The following is a 17,980-nucleotide window of genomic DNA, read 5'->3' on the forward strand; positions in this document are numbered from 1 at the left end:
ACACACACACACAATAACTGTCCAGTCTCACGATTTTCTACCGTTTTAAAAACCTGACACCTTTTCACTCAACATTGTTGTCCCCAGAAGGCTTTTATATTTGAAACTTTACTAGTGGAGTGGAATGGGACTGAGTAGAGAATAAAATAAAGCAGCGAAAAAGGCATCTTCCTTCAATTTCGTTTTTCTGCCTAGGGAACGCCGTCTCAGGTCACAGAATACGAATGACCGGTTTATATCATTTCCTGAATGCACTTGCTTTTGACACAAGCTATTATCGTGATAAACCGCTAGGTCTGGTCAGGAGTACAGACTACTACTGTTTAAAGAACTACGCGTCCCACAACGCCTTGCGGCCAGGGCGCCTGCGTACGGCGCGCTCCTTCCTTTCCGCTCCCCGTCGCCGGGAAAGGCGCTGTCGCTCGCCCTGGAAGAAGCGGAAGAAGATGGCGCTCACCAGGTGGGTTGTTGATTCGAGTCCTCGATACGGAAGGGTCTGGGAGTAAACACCTTTTTCTTTTCTTTGTCTACACGTCCCCGGAGATAACCTGGCCTGGGGCAAAGAACGACGTGGGTTAGGGTCATGGCTAGACCTTCCCGCTGGCCGCCGCGGCGACTAGGCCTCGCCGAAACCGGGATCTTTCCTGAGGGGCTTCCCGGGTTGAGTTCTCCCCCTTTCTGTGTCCGAAAGCCGCGGCGTGGCCTCGCGCTGGAGTCTCACGTGTTCTTCGCTTAAGCTTCACAGCGGGTTGGAGGGCGCTCCCGCATGTCCGCGGCTCGGGTGGACGCGGTGGGGCCGTGGAGGGCAGCGTCTTTATTTCTCCGGGATGAGTGGAGCGCGCGGGCGGCGACTTCGCGGCTTTCGGGCCGTTTGTCTGCGATGATCTCTATCTCTCTCCCGCCTGTTTCCCGATACTGGGATTTCTAGGAACAGGAAAAAAAAAAAAAAAAAAGAGGGGCTGCGAGCGGAACTGAACAGGGATTTTAAAGTGGCCTCAGTAGAGTCCGCTTTCTTCCAAATTCACCTTTGCTCAGCACTTTAACTTTGGACCTTAGAATTTCTTCTGTAGATAGAACTATCTCCGATTTTTTGCTATTCCCGGTTGCCTTGGTAACCGAAGGTAAAGCGCTCCCGCTATTAAGAGAAAAGATGCTGTTAAGTGGGAGATTCCAAGAAGTTACGTAACTCGTGCTAGCCCGAGACCTTGCTGCTCCGTCTAAGTAGAAAAACTTTCCATGCGAACTCAACAGTACAAGCGCAAAGAAAGTAATCATTTTAGGACCTCAGCTTGAGGCCCTGTAATACACTTCATTCTCCTCGCATATATTCCCTAACTGATGAATCCTAAAAATGTTTCAATTACAGGGGATTACTACTGGGTATCTTGCCCTATCTTAGGAGTCTTTTGTACGGAAGGAAATATAACTTTTGAGTTGCAGAGAAGATGGGGTACTAGTACGATCGTAAGACAAAGAACAACACAATGTTTATTTGTTTAATACCAGCCTAAGTGTAAAAAGAATTAGATTCAATGAGTTGTGTGAACTGAAGAGTTTCCTTTAGTAAATGATACAGGCAGCAAACATTTTAATGTCCTCCAGGTGCAAAGCACTGCACTAGATAGTAGTAGGGTTATGAATGAAGAATTTTTGGAAAACATGGAATTGGAAATGAACACCTGGAAACAATACCAGAGATGTAGTGGGTATTCTGTGCTTAAAATTGCATTGGCAGATTGCAGTCTCTGGTCAATTTGGGGGACTACCCTAGCTTTCCATAGGTTCCATCTGGTGTTTATTGGTGTCTTTTGTAATATCCTTTATATAAATCTATAAACATTAGTTAGTTTTTTTTTTTTTTTTTTTTGTAAGTACCAGGATTTGGACTCAAGCCCATAATAATTTTAATTTTATTTTGAGACAGGGTCTTGCTAAGTTGTAGAGGTTGGTCTTTAATTTGCAGTCCTCCTACCTCAGCCTCCCAGATAGCTGGGATTATGGGCCATGCACTCTTACACCTGGCTAGGTAAATGTTTGGGGTTTTGTTGTTGTTTGAGCTGAGGTGGTACAGACTCTAGTTTGTAGTCAGTGAGTCAAAAGTCCAGACTTGGAATTGGCATCTAACCTGTGGGATCTGGAACTATCTCCATTAGACACTATCAAAATTGAATTGCATTAGAAAACACCCAACTAGGATGCACTGGAGACCCTGAAGGACAGTTGATTGCTTGATGTGTAAGGGAAGCATCCCACACATTTGGTGTCCTAAATCTTACATGTTGTCGATTGTTAAATGAGCTAGTAGGAGAAACTGGTTTTCCTGTATCATTGCATTCTCCATCCTCATGCATATATTTTAGTAGGACAGACTATATATGAGTAAAATCAATAATGCCTTTAGTAATAAATGCTGGGAATAAGAAAGGGTTAGATTGTGAGTCCATCTGTTGAAGTGACTGTTTTGGACAAGGTGGTGCAAAACGGCTCTAGGGAGGTGTGATTGAGTGAGACTTTAATGCTAGGGTGCACAGAAATTGGATTTTTTTTTTTTTGTACTGGCGATTGAACCCAGGGGCACTCTATCACTGAGCCACATCCCCAGCCTTTTTTAGACAGGTTTTCCTTAAATTGCTCATGACCTAACCAAATTGCTGAGGCTGGCCTTGAACTTAGGATCCTCCTGAGATGCTCAGATTACAGGTGTATGAGCCATTGTGCCCAGCAGAAATTGTTCTTAATAAATAAATAGAATATTAGCAAATGTAAAGGGCCTGAGACAGCTTGTTTGAGTAAAGGTGAGAAAGCTATAGTGACATAAAGATGGTGAGTGCAAGGGATGAGTGAATTCACCTTGCAGACATTTAAGGTACTCCTGTAGTCAGCTAGACAATGCCTTGACATTTAGGATGAAACAGGCAGAGAGCATAACACTGTCTAGTGAGGAAATGATAGGTAAATTAATAGATAATTGCAGTTCAATAAGTAGATGTTCTTGTTGTGTGCTGAGGGCCAAGAGGGAGCATAGTTTGCGGGCAGTGAACACAAACTGGGAAATCATGGGACAAGTCCAAATACTCATTTATGGAACATAGGTTTAGCAGTATCTAGACACTTTGCCAACTGATTGGTGAATGTTCTCATTTAATGCTCATAAGAACCTCATAAGGTAGATACTCTTCTGTGATCTGTCATTACAGGCGAGAAAACAGGCTCATAGAGATAAATAACTCACCCAGGTTTTTAAGTGTTACAAGGTAAATTTTGAACTCTGAGCTGTTAGCCATTATTATAACCTGACCTCCCCGAACTGGTAAACCCTCTGTTGAATGCTGTCATAGCACTCTGTATTTTTTGTTTAACACTTAATGTATTTATAATTATGGATTTGTGCAATTGTCTTTCTCTCTCATAAGACTATAAGGTTACTCAGTTATACTTTCATTGCCTGTCTAGTATAGTGTTTGCACCCAAGTGATCAAGAAATATTTTTGATAACTGAATAAAGTCTCCTACATATTCAGACTTTGTGCCAAGAATCACAGAGGAACTTGAATTATTTTTCCCTTCAATGTACATCTACTGGAATCCTTTTGTTTTATTTGGACTTTAGATACCACTGTGATAACATAATACTTAAAAGTTGTTAAGAGTAATTTAGTAGAAAGTTGTTCTGATTAAATAATGCCACATCTTCAGGATTTCTGCTTTCATTCTTTAGCCTATTAAGTTTTAAATTTAATTCTAAATTAGACTCTTGGGAAAATGCCCTCAAGTATGCAGTTTATATTTTCTTGTATCTGTGTCTTTGTTAAATTCACTTTGAATCCTTGTTCTTTTGTATTGACATTGAAATAGTTAAAAAAGTAAGGAGCACGTATGAATAAAATAGTTTTTAAAAGAAGTATAAGAATAGGAAGGATATTTAGAAAATCATATACTGGATGGACATTCGGCCCCTGGGTAATGGGGAATGTGTATTTGCTTGTTAAAAGAAATATAGAAGAATAAAAGCTCAATAGTTTGTCTATTATGTAAATATCTGTAGTTTTTTATAATGGATACCATTTGTCTTGATTGCAGTTGGATTTTTTTTTATTATATGTCTCTTAGTGCTTCTTTTTTGCCACACATAATAAAATGCTTGGTATATGTAAGAGTTTTTAAAATTCTGACTCTTGTTTTCTATAGCTTTTTACCTGCACCTACTCAGCTATCTCAAGACCAGCTTGAGGCTGAAGAAAAAGCAAGATCTCAGCGATCACGGCAGACCTCACTGGTCTCCTCCCGGAGAGAACCACCCCCATACGGGTACCGAAAAGGCTGGATACCTCGGTTGTTAGAGGTAAATATGGATGTTCTGTTTCGATTTATTAAATTATGTTGAAATTTATTATTATATGTTGTAAAATATATTTAAACCCTAGATTTTCTGATTATTAATATCAGTGATAGAAATTCTGCTTGTGAGCTCTCAAGACATACTTCCCTCAGAAGATTTCTTTTTTGTCTTGCTTATTATCACTGGTTTGTGATCACTAGAGAACTACGCCATTTTGTCTCTTCTAATGTGAAACTATTAAACATGTACATAAGGAACTAACATACTTTTATGAATCTAGGAATTATATAGCATGTGGACAATAATGGTAAAGTAAGAGGTAAAAATAAAGTGATTTTTATGTTTGAGTTCCCTCACAACCCCAACTAAAATAATAATACCATATAACTCTGAAAGAGTTTCCTTTAAGGGAAGGTTTAATAGCATTTCCTTTATTGATTTTTTTTTTTTTTTTAACCCCTCATCTGTTTTCTTCAGTCTGAGAATGTTAATCAGCAGATTAGATAATGTTTTGGGAAATGAGAGACAAAATTTTATAGTTGACTTACAGGAAGTAGAAGAGAAGGAAGAATCTATAGAGTGATCCTTTTTTATTTCTCTGCCTTGTTTCCAAATAACAAACTTCTCGACAGCACCTGTTACTCAGGATCCTATACATCAGTCAGTTCAATTGCATATTTCTTTCCCCGATTCCAGGGAAATCTTCCCATACTAGACCACTGTGTTAGTCAGTTTTTTTGTCACTATGACCAAAATACCTGACCGGAGCAACTAAGAGGAGGAAATGTGTATTTGGGCCAGCAGTTACGGAGGTTTAGTCCATGGTTAGCTGGCTCTTATTTTGGGCCTGAGGTGAGGCCTAGCATCATGACTGCAGAAAGCTGCTTACCTCATGGTGGCCCAGAAGCTGAGAGACCAAGGGGAGGAAAGATGAATCCAGGGCACACCCCCAGTGACCCGCCTCCCCCCAGTCTCTATCTACCATCCAGTCAGTCCATTCAAACTAGGATGGACTAAGTAGGTATAGCTCTCACAGTTCAGTCATTTTACTTCAGAATGTTCCTGCATTAACATATGAGTTTTGGGGAGACAAACCCAGGCCATAACAACCACATTCCTTATCTAGGGAGAAAACAAACATTTGAGATAAATATTTTTTAACACAAGATAAACTTTGCTTTTATCAAGCCTTTTTCTTCTCCCTCTCCCAGTGTTCATTCTCATTACTACAAATTTTCTTCCACATGCCAAGGAATGGATGTGCCCCGTTAAAAAATCTAAAATGGCTATGTGTTTTTGCACTTCATTTATTTTTATTTTATCACTTTCTTATATTCTGTTCTTATGTGGTTATGACTTTTACTTCACAAATGGGGGGGGGGGCGCTTGCCTTTTTCATATGCCTCCAAGTGGTGATCATAATATTTTTTTGAATTGAAACTTGTTGCTTAGAATCCTATAAGAAGCCATCTGTTTTCTCTCCCCCATGTCTGCCTGTCAGACTAGGTAGATAGAGCCTACAAGATAAACACCCAGCTAGATTGTACCTGGCCCTTACATATTTCAGGAGGTTTCCCCCTCATGTTTCCTCTGGTCTTTATGAATTCCTCTGTGAGAAGAGCAGCCCTACTATATTGAAGGATTTTTGTTGTTGGTTTTGTTCTCTCTGGGACTGTAATTTGTGAGAAACGGCAAAATAAAAGAGGAGGCTATAATGCCCTCTTACCTGGAGCAAAAAGGTAGTGATTGGCATTAGCTAATTGAAGAATTCTGTTTCTCTTGAAATTATATCTTTTTTTTTTTTTTAGCTTCTCAGTAGATTACAGAATGGGGGTGGCAGGCCTCACTTTACATACAATGGATCAGCTTTATGACATTTGACTGCTTTTTAAAATCTTAATTGATTATCAAAGGTTTCATGTATCCTGGTGGAACAGAACTGTTTATTTGAAAATCAAACTAAAATGGCCAGCTAATCTGGAAATGCCATGGATGCTTTGAGGAGAGTGAATGTACTGTGGAAGAAGGCATTTTGTTCTAGTCTTCAGTGTAAAAGCTATGATTTTCTGGCAAGCTTAATGACCACATAATGCTACATCTACAGTTCTGAAGTGCTTATTATAGTTGAAGAACTCTAGCAAATCTGAGCATGTGTCAGATTGATGGTCTGGGTACAGGAAGCACTTTTCTTGGGAATATTTTAACTATTTCTGCCTAATTTACAAGAAAATTTCTCTTTCCACTTTATTCTGTTCATTTTCAAATATTCCAAATCTCTCAGCAAATAAGCATATTATACCTAGGGACTCATATATACTAGATCTAATGGAATATTGCTTGAAGATGTCTTGTAAAAGCGGATATTTTTATAATTTTTCCATCAGACCCCTCTAAATGATCAATGTTTTTCTTATCATTCTTAGTAGTGCAAATTGAGTATTCTTGTCTGAAATCCTTGGGACCAGAAGTTTTTCAGGTTTCAGGGTATTTGTCTAGACTTTACTGATTGTGCACCCCAGTTTGTACCCCTAATCTTAATCCTCGGAAGTCTAAAATCTGAAACTTGAGGAGGCTATTTCAACCTTCAAAAAGTTTCTATTTTCATACTGGGGTTTCTTGGCCTATACTGGTTGGCCTTTTTTATTTTTCCCCCTGTCTTTTTATTTGTTCCAATTAATTACACATGACAGTAGAATGCATTTTTGACACTTCACACATAAAGAATGTAATTTCTCATTCTTCTGGTTGAACATGATGTAGAATCACACTACTTGTGTAGTCATACATATACATAGGGTAATAATGTCAGATTCATTCTACTATCCTTCCAACCCCATGGCCCCTCTCCTTTCACTCCCCTCTACCTAATACAAAGTAACTGTTCTTCCCTAGCACCCCCACTTATTGTGAATTAGCATCCACATATCAGAAAAAACATTTGCCCTTTGGTTTTTTGGGGATTGACTTATTTTGCTTAGTATAGTATTCTCCAGCTCCATCCATTTACTGGCAAATTCCATCATTTTGTTGTTCTTTATGGCTGAGTAATAGTCCATTGTGTATATATACCACATTTTCTTTACCCATTCATCTGTTGAAGGCCACCTAGTTTGGTTCCATAATTTAACTATTGTGAGTTGAGCTGCTGTATACATTGATGTGGCTGCGTCACTGTAGTACACTGATTTTAAGTCCTTTGGATATAAACCAAAGAGTGGGATAGCTGGGTCATTTGGTGGTTCCATTCCAAGTTTTCTGAGGAGTCTCCATACCATTTCCATAATGGTTGTATCAGCAATGTATGAACATTTTCCCCTACATCCTCGCCAACATTTATTGTTGCTTCTGTTCTTGATTTTACTTCTTGTACTTTTTAAGAGTCTTGTTAAGAAAGTCAGATCCTTGGCCAACACAATGAAGATTTGGGCCTACTTTTTCTTCTGTTAGGCACAGGGTCTCTTCTAGTGCCTAAGTCTTTGATCCACTTTGAGTTGAGTTTTGTTCAGGGTGAGAGAGAGGGGTTTAATTTCATTTTGTTTCATGTGGATTTTAGTTTCCCAGCACCATTTGTTGAATAGGCTATCTTTTCCCAGAATGCTTTTGGTGCTTTTTGTCTAGTATGAGATAACTGTATTTATGTGGGTTTATCCCTTTGTCTTTTATTTTGTACCATGGTTTGACTTTTTTTTTCTCTTTTTTTAATATTTATTTTTTTAGGTGTAGATGGACACAACACAATGCCCCTAGTTTTATGTGGGGCTGAGGATTGAACCCGAGTCCTGCCTGTGCTAGGCGAGTGCTCTACCACTGAGTCACAATCCCAGCCCCGTGACTGTTTTTTTAAGAAAAGTATCTCAGAGTAGTGAAAAAGCCCTTTGGAATCAAAAGAATGGAGTTCAAGTTCATATGCATATGAGACCTTAGGAAATCTCTTAATTTTTCTAAACCTGAATTCTTTCTGAATGAAAAAATGAGAGTGCTAGTTATAAAAGTTAAATAAGATAAAATGAGTTTCATTTTGTAAATTACAAGGTACTAAGCAACTACTAATAAATTTTGCGGGGGGGGGGGGGGGGGGGCTGGGGGTGTGGCTCAAGCGGTAGCGCGCATGCGGCCTGGGTTCGGTCCTCAGCACCACATACAAACAAGATTTTGTGTCCGCCGAAAACTAAAATAATAAATACTAAAATTCTCTCTCTCTCTCTCAAAATAAATAAATAAATTTTTTAAAATTTAAAATTATACTTGATCTTAATGTTTATTTTATGACCTTTTTTTTTTGGTACCAGGGATTGAACCCAGGGGTGCTCTACCACTGAGCCACACCCCCAGCCCTTTTTATTTTTTATTTTGAGACAGGGTCTTGCTAAGTTACATAGGGCCTCAGCCTCCTAAGCCACGGGGGTTATAGGAATGTGCCACCATGCCTGGCCCTTTTTTCCGTCAATATAAACATCAATGACAAACTCTTTATATGGTTCTACTTTAGAAGTCTGTTCTCCCTCCTAAATAATTGTATGTAATCACTATTATAAGTGTGAGCCCTGTGTAGTAGTATGCACCTGTTGTCCCAGCTGAGGCAGGAGGATCACTTGAATCCAGGAATTTGAGACCAGCCTGGGCAACTTAGAATCTATCTCTTCCCCCCATTTCATCCCCCCAGTAATAATACAACACATATACTGTGTATGTGTATGTGTATGTGTGTGTCAGTCATGTACACACTCACACATGTATGTTTTCCAAGCTGGGAATATAGCTAAGTAAGAATGCTTGCTTAGCATGGTTGAAGCCCTGGGTTTGATCCCCAGCACTACAAAAAGAAAGAAAGAAATATGGTAATTCATTTCTAGGTTCTTCCTATCTTATTGCTTCTCATAATAATGAGTAAATGATGTCTTTTTATTTTTTTTAGTGCCCAGGATTGAACCCAAAGTGTTGCTGTGTTATCCCCAGCCCAATGATATTATTTTAATAAAATCTAATTCCGAGAAAAATTCTTTACATTGCTACCCCTAAGTACCTCTTACCTATATGTGTGTGTGCATACATGCCAAAACCACAGTCTTTGCTTTGTCCTAAACATTTTCTTAGTTTTTTTCTGCCACATATCATTAACATTTTTTGCCTTGGCCTGGAACCACCTTCATATGGTGTGAGTTCTTTTGTTCACAGTAAGCTATTAGCTCCACTGGACTTTTGTTTCCTAGAACATGCCAAGCTCCTCCTTGCAGAAGGTCCTTCACTTTTGCTGTTTGCTCTGCCTAGAAAATGCTTGCCTTAGATTTTCCCATAACTGCTTTCTCATCATCAGGCTTTAGCTTACACATTACTCCTGTTGCTGAGAGCCATAGCCAAGTAGGAATGACGCATGGCATTTTGGTTTGAAAGGTGACCCTGCTCAGGGATTAGGGTGGCTCCTGGTTTAGGGTGGATCCTGCTGGGAATAGGGCGGCTCCAGGATTAGGGCATATCCTGCTGCCTCAGGCGCCCACTCCTTGAGAGTTCCCATTGAGTTCTCATGGGGTTCTGAGAGTATTGGTACGCAGAGCCCGGTGGAGGGATTGTATTTTCTCAGAATGTGCATGTAGAGTGTCGGTGAGAGTTCAGGAATAAAGAGTTGCTGTTTGAATCTACAAGGCTTTTGTGGTGGCTCGATTATTTTGTGCCCAGCCAGACTGCGGCACTCCTGTTGCTTCTTAACAAAGGCTGTAGCAAGCATTCTATCAAAGTAGCACCCGGTTCCAGGATCTGTATTACCCTCATGGCACTCTGAATATATTTTTTTGTATCTTTGCTCATTGGCCTGTAAGCTCTACGATGCTAAGGACTCAATGATTATTTGTTGAATAAATGAATTTATCTTGAGTCTCTAGTTATTACTAAATATTCCTTTTAATATTCAGGATTTTGGAGATGGAGGTGCCTTTCCAGAAATCCATGTGGCCCAGTATCCCCTGGATATGGGACGAAAGAAAAAAATGTCAAATGCACTGGCCATTCAGGTGGATCCTGAAGGAAAGATTAAATATGATGCAATTGCTCGACAAGGACAGTCAAAAGACAAGGTAATCTCTCATTGGGTTGTTCTCTGTTTTTTGTTTTCCTCATTGATGAATGTTTTGTGAGGTTTTTTTGTTTTTGTTTTTGTTTTGTGTGTGTATGTGTGTTATATTAATAGTAGCAGTGAACTTAGGGACACAGCTAAAATGGAAGAGCTCTTGCCTAGCATGAACAAGACCCTGGGTTCAATTCCTAGCACCAAAAAAATATATAAAAGTAGCAATGAAGTATGCTTAGGTTAACTTTGATACTGTATCCAGTAGTGACTTGTCTTTTGAAATTCTACACAAATTGTTGAGCTAGGGGAAGGGGCAGTACTGGGGATTGAATCCAGGGCTGCTTGTTGTTCTTTTTGTTTGTGTGTGTGTATGGTGCTGAGGATTGAACCCAGGGCTTTGTACATACAAAGTAAGCACTCTACCAACTGAGCTATATCCCCAACCCTCCTAGTGGTATTCCTAACCACTGAGCTGTATCCTCAGCCTTCTCTATTTTGAGGATAGGATGTCACTAAGCTGCCCAGCCTGGCCTTGAACTTGAGATCATCCTGCCTCACCCTCCTGAGTAGCTGGGATTAAAGGTATATGCCACCATACCTGGCTTAGTGACTTTTATATTCATGGTTTTTACTTAGTTTTATATTTCAAATACAATTAGTTTGTAGTTTTGACACTCTAATATTTAAAGTCTACAATTCTAAAACCCTAATAAAGTCAACCTTTTTTTTTTTTTTTTTGGCAATGCTGGGAATTAAACACAGTGCCTCTGTGTGCTAGGCGAATACTCTACAACTGAGGCTACACCCACCAAAACCAAAATCTACTTTTAGTTTTGTCTGCCATCTCTTCTAATTCCCTCCATATGCTTACAGAATACATTTATAGATGCTTATTTTATTTTACTTGTTTATTTATCTTAAATTTGTGTATGTGTTATTGTCCAAAGGACTTTGCTCATGCTCTACCATTGAGCTATATCCCAGCTCTTATTTTAATAGTTCATTTGGATAATAAACACAAACTTCTTTTGCCCTAGATTAAGAACAAAACTAGCATTTGCATGCAGATTTAGGATGGCCCTGCTTGCAAAGTAATCCAAAAACCAAAAATAAAATTTGCTTAAAATAATCTCATCATATAGCAGCTATGCCCAGAGCCAAGGAACTATTTTTGAGGAGACCTAGTTTGGTTTTTCTCCCCCTTGTAAATAAATACTTGAGATAGAAGTAAAACGTTTCTTTAGAATTGATGATGTTGGAAAAAAATACCTGAGAGCTTTTCAGAACCTATCCTTTGCTTCTCTCTCCCAGACTTTTTTATTTTGCCCTCTAAAATAGTACTGACAGCCCATCCTTAGTCCTCCAACAGGACTGCTGAGCTTTTTGGAAAAATGCAGGCATACAAATTTATATCTTCAGCCCTGCTCCCTTCTTGCTACCACCAACTTGTGTGTAACTCCTGCTTCTCTCCATCCTGTCTTATCCTGAACAGGTAATTCACATCTATTTCAGTATAAAGACAGAAGAAAACTGGCAACTTTATTCTTCATTTACCTTTTTCTTTTTGATTCCCTAAGAAATACCTTCTCTCTAAGCCTCATCTTTTTATTTTAAATTTCCTAGTATTTACATTTCAAAAGTTATAAGAAATGGTTGAAATGGATATTGAGTTCTGTGATTATAATCAAAGTCTCATCTTGCCATATATATTCTGGTTTGCAATCCTTTCTCTTTCCCTCCAAATCTCACATATTAGTTATTCTTCTCAACTGTCTTTTGAATTCTAACTGCAAGTCTTTGAGTTCTGACACTCCTTCCTATTAGCATTTGAATGTGCCTGCTTTTCTTATCTTTTGAAAGAAAAACTTTCTTGACTATCCTCAAAGCTCCCTCTAAACTACCACCTAACTTCCACTTAATTTTCTTCAACTTTTCTCAAGATTCTTTATAAAGAGCTGGATTTCATGCTACTTCACTTCCCTTTAATTCTCTAATTCACTAGTATGGCTTCACCTCAACCTGTTTGTGGTGGTAGCTTTCTGAGAAAGATCTCTGACACTTTCACAGTGCATTCTCCTTAACTTATATATAATTTATTTCCATGGGTTCAGTTACCACTCATAGGTTGATAACTGTTGAATCTGTGTTTCCAGCCCAGACAGTTATATAAAGATTTCCCTAAAATGCTGCGTAATCAAATCCAAACCTAAATGTATAATTTGTAAAATCTATCTGCTGTATTCTCTAATTCAGTGAATGATGGTGATATCTTTCTCATTGCCTATACCAAAGCCTCAGAGAGTCCTGTTTTCTCTTATTTTATAGATTTTAAAAATATTACACATGTAATATATTCTCATGGTAAGATAACAGTGGTATATACAGGATGTACAGCATGTATATACTCTAAAGCTATATATACACTGCATACATACTGTATATAGAGTATGTATACTGCATGTATATGTATATATATGTATATATATATACTGTGTATACTACCTGAAGGAGACATGCACCAAAACATATGCAGCTTGAGTCAAGTGAAGGCTTCCAGTATAAATCCTGCATGTATAGGGGCCTCATTTTCCTTTTGCAGGGATAGATTATGCTTCCTCAATGACTTCAGATGAAGTTTTTTTTTCTTTTTTGATACCAGGGATTGAAACCAGATTTACCCTGAGCTACAGCTATATAGTATGTATATGTGTGTACGTATGGTGTGTGTATATACACACACTATATACATATATACGTTGTATATGTATATAGTATATATACTATATATATAAGTATGTGGAGTTCTACCTGGTTTTCTCTTATTTTACCTGCCAAAGGTAACTAGTTTTACTACAGTGATGTATATCTTTCCAGACTTTTATTGTTGATTTAGATATTGATATATATATTTTTCTTAACTTTATATATGCATATTCATTTATAAACAGATTTTTATATGAATGGGATTTTAATACAACTTCCTTTGACCTTTTTTTAACTTAATGTTTTGAAGATTTTTGTTAGTATACATAGGTTATGTGTTAAAAAAAGAATCTATATATATTTCCATGGTGTAGTTACACCCTAATTTTTAAATCATTGGTAGTTTTTATTTTTTATTTTTTTGGTTTTGCAAATAGCACTTTATTGAAGATAGATACAAACCTCTTTTTACATGTAGAATAAATTCTTAGATGTGGACTTCACTGAGTCAAAGGATATTCCAGTTTCAAATGTGACACTGCCAGTATGCTCTCCCTGTGCTTAACAATCATTCTAGTTCTTTAGTTTCTTCTAGACCCTTCATCTATTTAGGAACTGTGTCTATGTAATTTCCTTAATACTTCTCAAGTATTCTTCCCTTCCTTACTACTTAGTTCAGGCCATTATTATTTTTGCTTGTCTTACCACAGCAAAGTCTCAGCCCATCTATTTTGCATTTGTATTGCCTGCCAGAAAAAAAAACAGACACATCATGTCTGCTGTTCTCTTTCCTCTACATATACACATAGAAGTGTACATGCTTACAATCTTTACTTGGCTTCCATGGTCTTCTGGATAAAGGCCAACCTCCTTATGGCAAGCTTGCCCCTTTGCTTACCTTCCTAGTCTAGCCTCAATTCTCAGGACCAGAATACTGAAATAAAAAGTAAACAGTTCAGTTTTAGCCATTATATTTATTTTCAATATAAAATAACCATTATCATGCCTTCTCAAAAATCTTCCATGAAGAACTACTTTTAGTCCTCCTAATATGGCACATTCTCTCTTATCTTGAGAACTTTGATGAACATTCTTCTTGTGCCTGGAGCACTGTACCCTTGACTAAGTTCTATTGCTTTCAGATCTCAGCTTATTCTTTATTATTCCAGGATACTCTCCCTGATCTTCCCTGGCTACGTTGACTCTCTCATCTCTAGTCCCAATGTTTTTCATAGCTGTTTAACACATCATTTGACTATGAGCTGTTGTAGGGCAAGGATTGGATATTTTATTTTTTCCTCTTCAGGTACATTAGTGCCTGAAAGCTTGTTACACAGGCATTTACCAGTGTTTGTTAGGTGAATAATATCAGTATTCATTGTATAACAGAAAACCACTTCTTGCCAGGTGTGGTGGTGCATTCCTGTAATCCCAACAACTTGGGAGACTGAGGCAAGAGGATTGTCAAATTCAAGGGCAGCCTTCCCCATCTATCGAGGCCCTAAGCAACTTAACAAGATCCTGTCTCAAAAAATAAAAAGACTGGAGTTGTAGCTCAGTGGTAAAGCTGGGTCAATCCCTGGTATGGGGGGAAAAAAACTTCATCTGAAGTCATTGAGGAAGCATAATCTACCCTACAAAAAGAAAATGAGAGGCCCCTATATGTGCAGGATTTATATTGGAAAGCTTCACTTGACTCTAGCATTTGTTTTAGTGCATGTCTCCTTATGAGATAATTATTTCACTGGTATGATGTGCTACCTCTCTACTCTCATCAGTTAGGAAAAAGCAACATTTTGGGACAATAATTTGACATTGGCAAATACAAAATATTGTAACATTATGAATTAAATACAGCTTTGCATTATATTTCAAAAATGGAAACAAAGAATTTTGTCTGGTTTATAGGAAATGTCTGAAAATATTTTTATTTTTGTGACAACCATCTATATTGATAGTTATATAAAAAAATAGAGTTAAAACTGAACCATTTATTTTTGGATTTCAGTACTTTGACCCAGTAAAGTCTCTAAAGCTTTGTTCCTTTATACAGTGACATTATTTCCATGCTTATATGCTTGACTATAATGCAACCACTAGAACTGAACCCAAAACTGGTAATATAGAGAAATACCACTCTCAAGTTCACACTGTTTTTTTGTTTATTTATTTATTTATAGTTAAAAGTGGATGGATTAATGCATGGAGTTTTGGAATGCATTTAATAATTCAAATTTAACTGAGTACACATTATATACCATTGGTATTTTGAGTGTGACATTACTTGATTATTCAGCACTATCTTGAGCTTTGTACAATGTTTAACATAATTGATTCTACCTGTAAAATGCCACTAGTGTTCCACTCAACCACCATTGTCTTAACCAGAAACACCTTCTACGTTTATAAAGACTATAGGAGGGGAGCTGGAGGTGGCAGCAAAACCCTGTATGAAAAGCATTGATTTTCTATTTTAAAAGAAATGGGAATCGACTACTTACTGTACAAAATGGAATTTTAAAAATTCATGATCATTTAGGAGACTTATGCAGAATTCTCAACAAAAGATGAAAATGGTTTTTGGGATTTTTTTTTATTTGCACTGTAGTGCAAAGATTCCTAACTTATCTCAGGAATCTGACCGTAGAATTCTCACTGAAATATTAATTGAGAGCAGGAATGGAAATTCTAGCCAGGCACAGTAGTGCATGCTTGTAATCCTGCTACATGAGGTTGCAGCATGAGGATTGCAAATTTGAGGTCAGCCTCAGTGACTTAACAAGATTCTTGGCAACTTAGCAAAACCCTATTTCAAAATTAAAATTAAAAAAATAAAAGACAAGGGATATAGTTCAGTGGTAAAGCACCCCTGGATTCATTCCCTAGTGCCCCTTCCTCCGAAAATGCCAATTTTAGCAATAAGTATTAAGAGGTAAAGAGAATAAGTCAGGATTCCACAAGGTAATATTTATATCAAGTTGTAAGGCCACTGATCTCTGTACATTTAAAGTAAGTACTGTGAATATGACTTGTTGGTAATACAAAATTAGATAGAAAAAAGTTTCTTGGAATAAATCTTGATAGAACTAAATGCTTCTCTCCTTTTCAATTATGAACTTCAGTGACAAATCTTGAAATAAAGGCCCTAGTATATGTGTTTTTCTTTCTGAAATAGTTTCATAGAAAATGTTATATACATGATATTACCTAAAAGAATGCTCTCTAACTACATCCTAAAAAGAAAAAAAAAAAACCCTAACAACTTTAAACTGACCCTATGATAAATTATTAATTTTTTATGAGAGCTGGGGCTGTGGCTCAGAGGTAGTGCACCTGCCTGGCATGTGTGAGGCACTGGGTTCAATTCTCAGCACCACATAAAAATAAATAAATAAAATAAAGTTCTATCAACAACTAAAAAAAAAAATTTTTTAAATATTTTTTATGATTACACAAAGTAAGACTAAAGATAGCATTTTCTGTTTTACACAGTGTGTATGTTGACAGATTCATCCTTTCAGTTAGTCTAGTTCTTTGCCTATTTTCAGTAATAAGGAATTATCTGTTTTACAGAGGAATTCCTCCTTTATCTTATTCACAAAGCTCATTTATGCTTCTGCCTTCAAGGATATATTGTAGTTTTCAGATAACCCTATCCAGCCCCATTACCTCCTGGAATGTACTGAGTTTTAGCACATTTGGTTCTCAGGCTATAAAAATTGGGGGTTTTATAGTTAATTATCGTGGAGGAATCTTACTCTTCAGATGTCCTTCACTCAGCCTTGTGAGATGGTAGAATCTTACTGATGCTCATTTAAAGGGTTATTAACTTTGGAATACCCAAATAAGAAACAGCAAATGGCTCTTGTATGCTAAATTAGTATTGAGACTTTATGTTGAACTTATATGACTACCAGGGAACCATTTACTTAGAATCTTCCTATAGTGATTGCTGTATGAAAATGATTATTAACCCTTCATAGTCTAGGTTAATCATAGTTAAAATGATTATTAACCCTTCATTGTCTTCTGTAGTGTTGTTATATAATTTTCAATTTGTGTGGTATGGATTTTTCCTTCCTGAAAAGAAGACATTTGGTGTTTGTTAGAAGCTGTGTAATCTGTTTTTTTTTTAAGACATTTATTATATTTTTAGGTGTAGATGGACACAACCCAATGCCTTTATTTTTATGTGGTGCTGAGGATCGAACCCGTGTCAGGCCCGTGCTAAGCGAGTGCTCTACCGCTGAGCCACAATCCCAGCCCGATGCTATGTAATCTTAATGTAGTGAGCCTAACTTCTCATTAAAGTCAGCTTTAGGGTCCCTTCCAAAATAAACCTTGAAGGATGATAACATTAATAGCTCACATGTCAATAGGATATCTTGTGCTAAATTTGTACTTTCTTACCTGATCCCTCTTCTCATTCCTTAGACAAACAAGCTAAAGATTTCAGTTTATACCTATGAGGTAGTTTTTTCCTGGGAAAGCAGTAGCTTATATAGAAAGTTCTTAGCTGAACACACTGGTATACACCTGTAGTTCCAGCTACTCTGGAGGCTGAGGCACATTGGTCCCTTGAGGCCAGGAGTTCAGGGGCAGCCTGGGCAATCTAGCAAGACTCCATTTCTTTAAATTAAAAAAAAAAAAAGTTGGTCCTATAGTACCTAAAATATAAGTACCCGTAGCATGTGATAAAGCTTCTCTAAATTAATTTATTCATTAATTTGTACAAAAAAATTAACTAAATATCTCTTATGCACCAAGCATTGTTATAGGCATCAGAAATACTTTCATGAATATTTTCATCTAGTACAGCTATAATCATCATGCCTATCTCTTAGGGTTGATACTAAGGTCAAATTAATTAATGTATA

At 37.4% G+C, this 17,980-nt stretch overlaps 1 protein-coding gene across 1 annotated transcript in view; it reads left to right on the plus strand.

Annotated features, from left to right (window-relative positions):
- The first annotated feature begins 402 nt into the window (after positions 1-402).
- The window catches only part of Snw1 (SNW domain containing 1), a 37,570-nt gene continuing 19,992 nt past the window's right edge, over positions 403-17,980 (plus strand). Inside the window, exons 1-3 of the mRNA XM_027931581.2 lie at positions 403-460; positions 4,189-4,342; positions 10,246-10,407. Of these exons, the coding sequence (XP_027787382.1) occupies positions 447-460; positions 4,189-4,342; positions 10,246-10,407 (330 nt within the window). The 5' untranslated portion in view covers positions 403-446. The remainder of the gene's footprint in view (positions 461-4,188; positions 4,343-10,245; positions 10,408-17,980) is intronic.

This window comes from Marmota flaviventris, chromosome 2 (genome assembly GCF_047511675.1).
Source record: "Marmota flaviventris isolate mMarFla1 chromosome 2, mMarFla1.hap1, whole genome shotgun sequence".
In the NCBI taxonomy this organism is placed as follows: domain Eukaryota; kingdom Metazoa; phylum Chordata; class Mammalia; order Rodentia; family Sciuridae; genus Marmota; species Marmota flaviventris.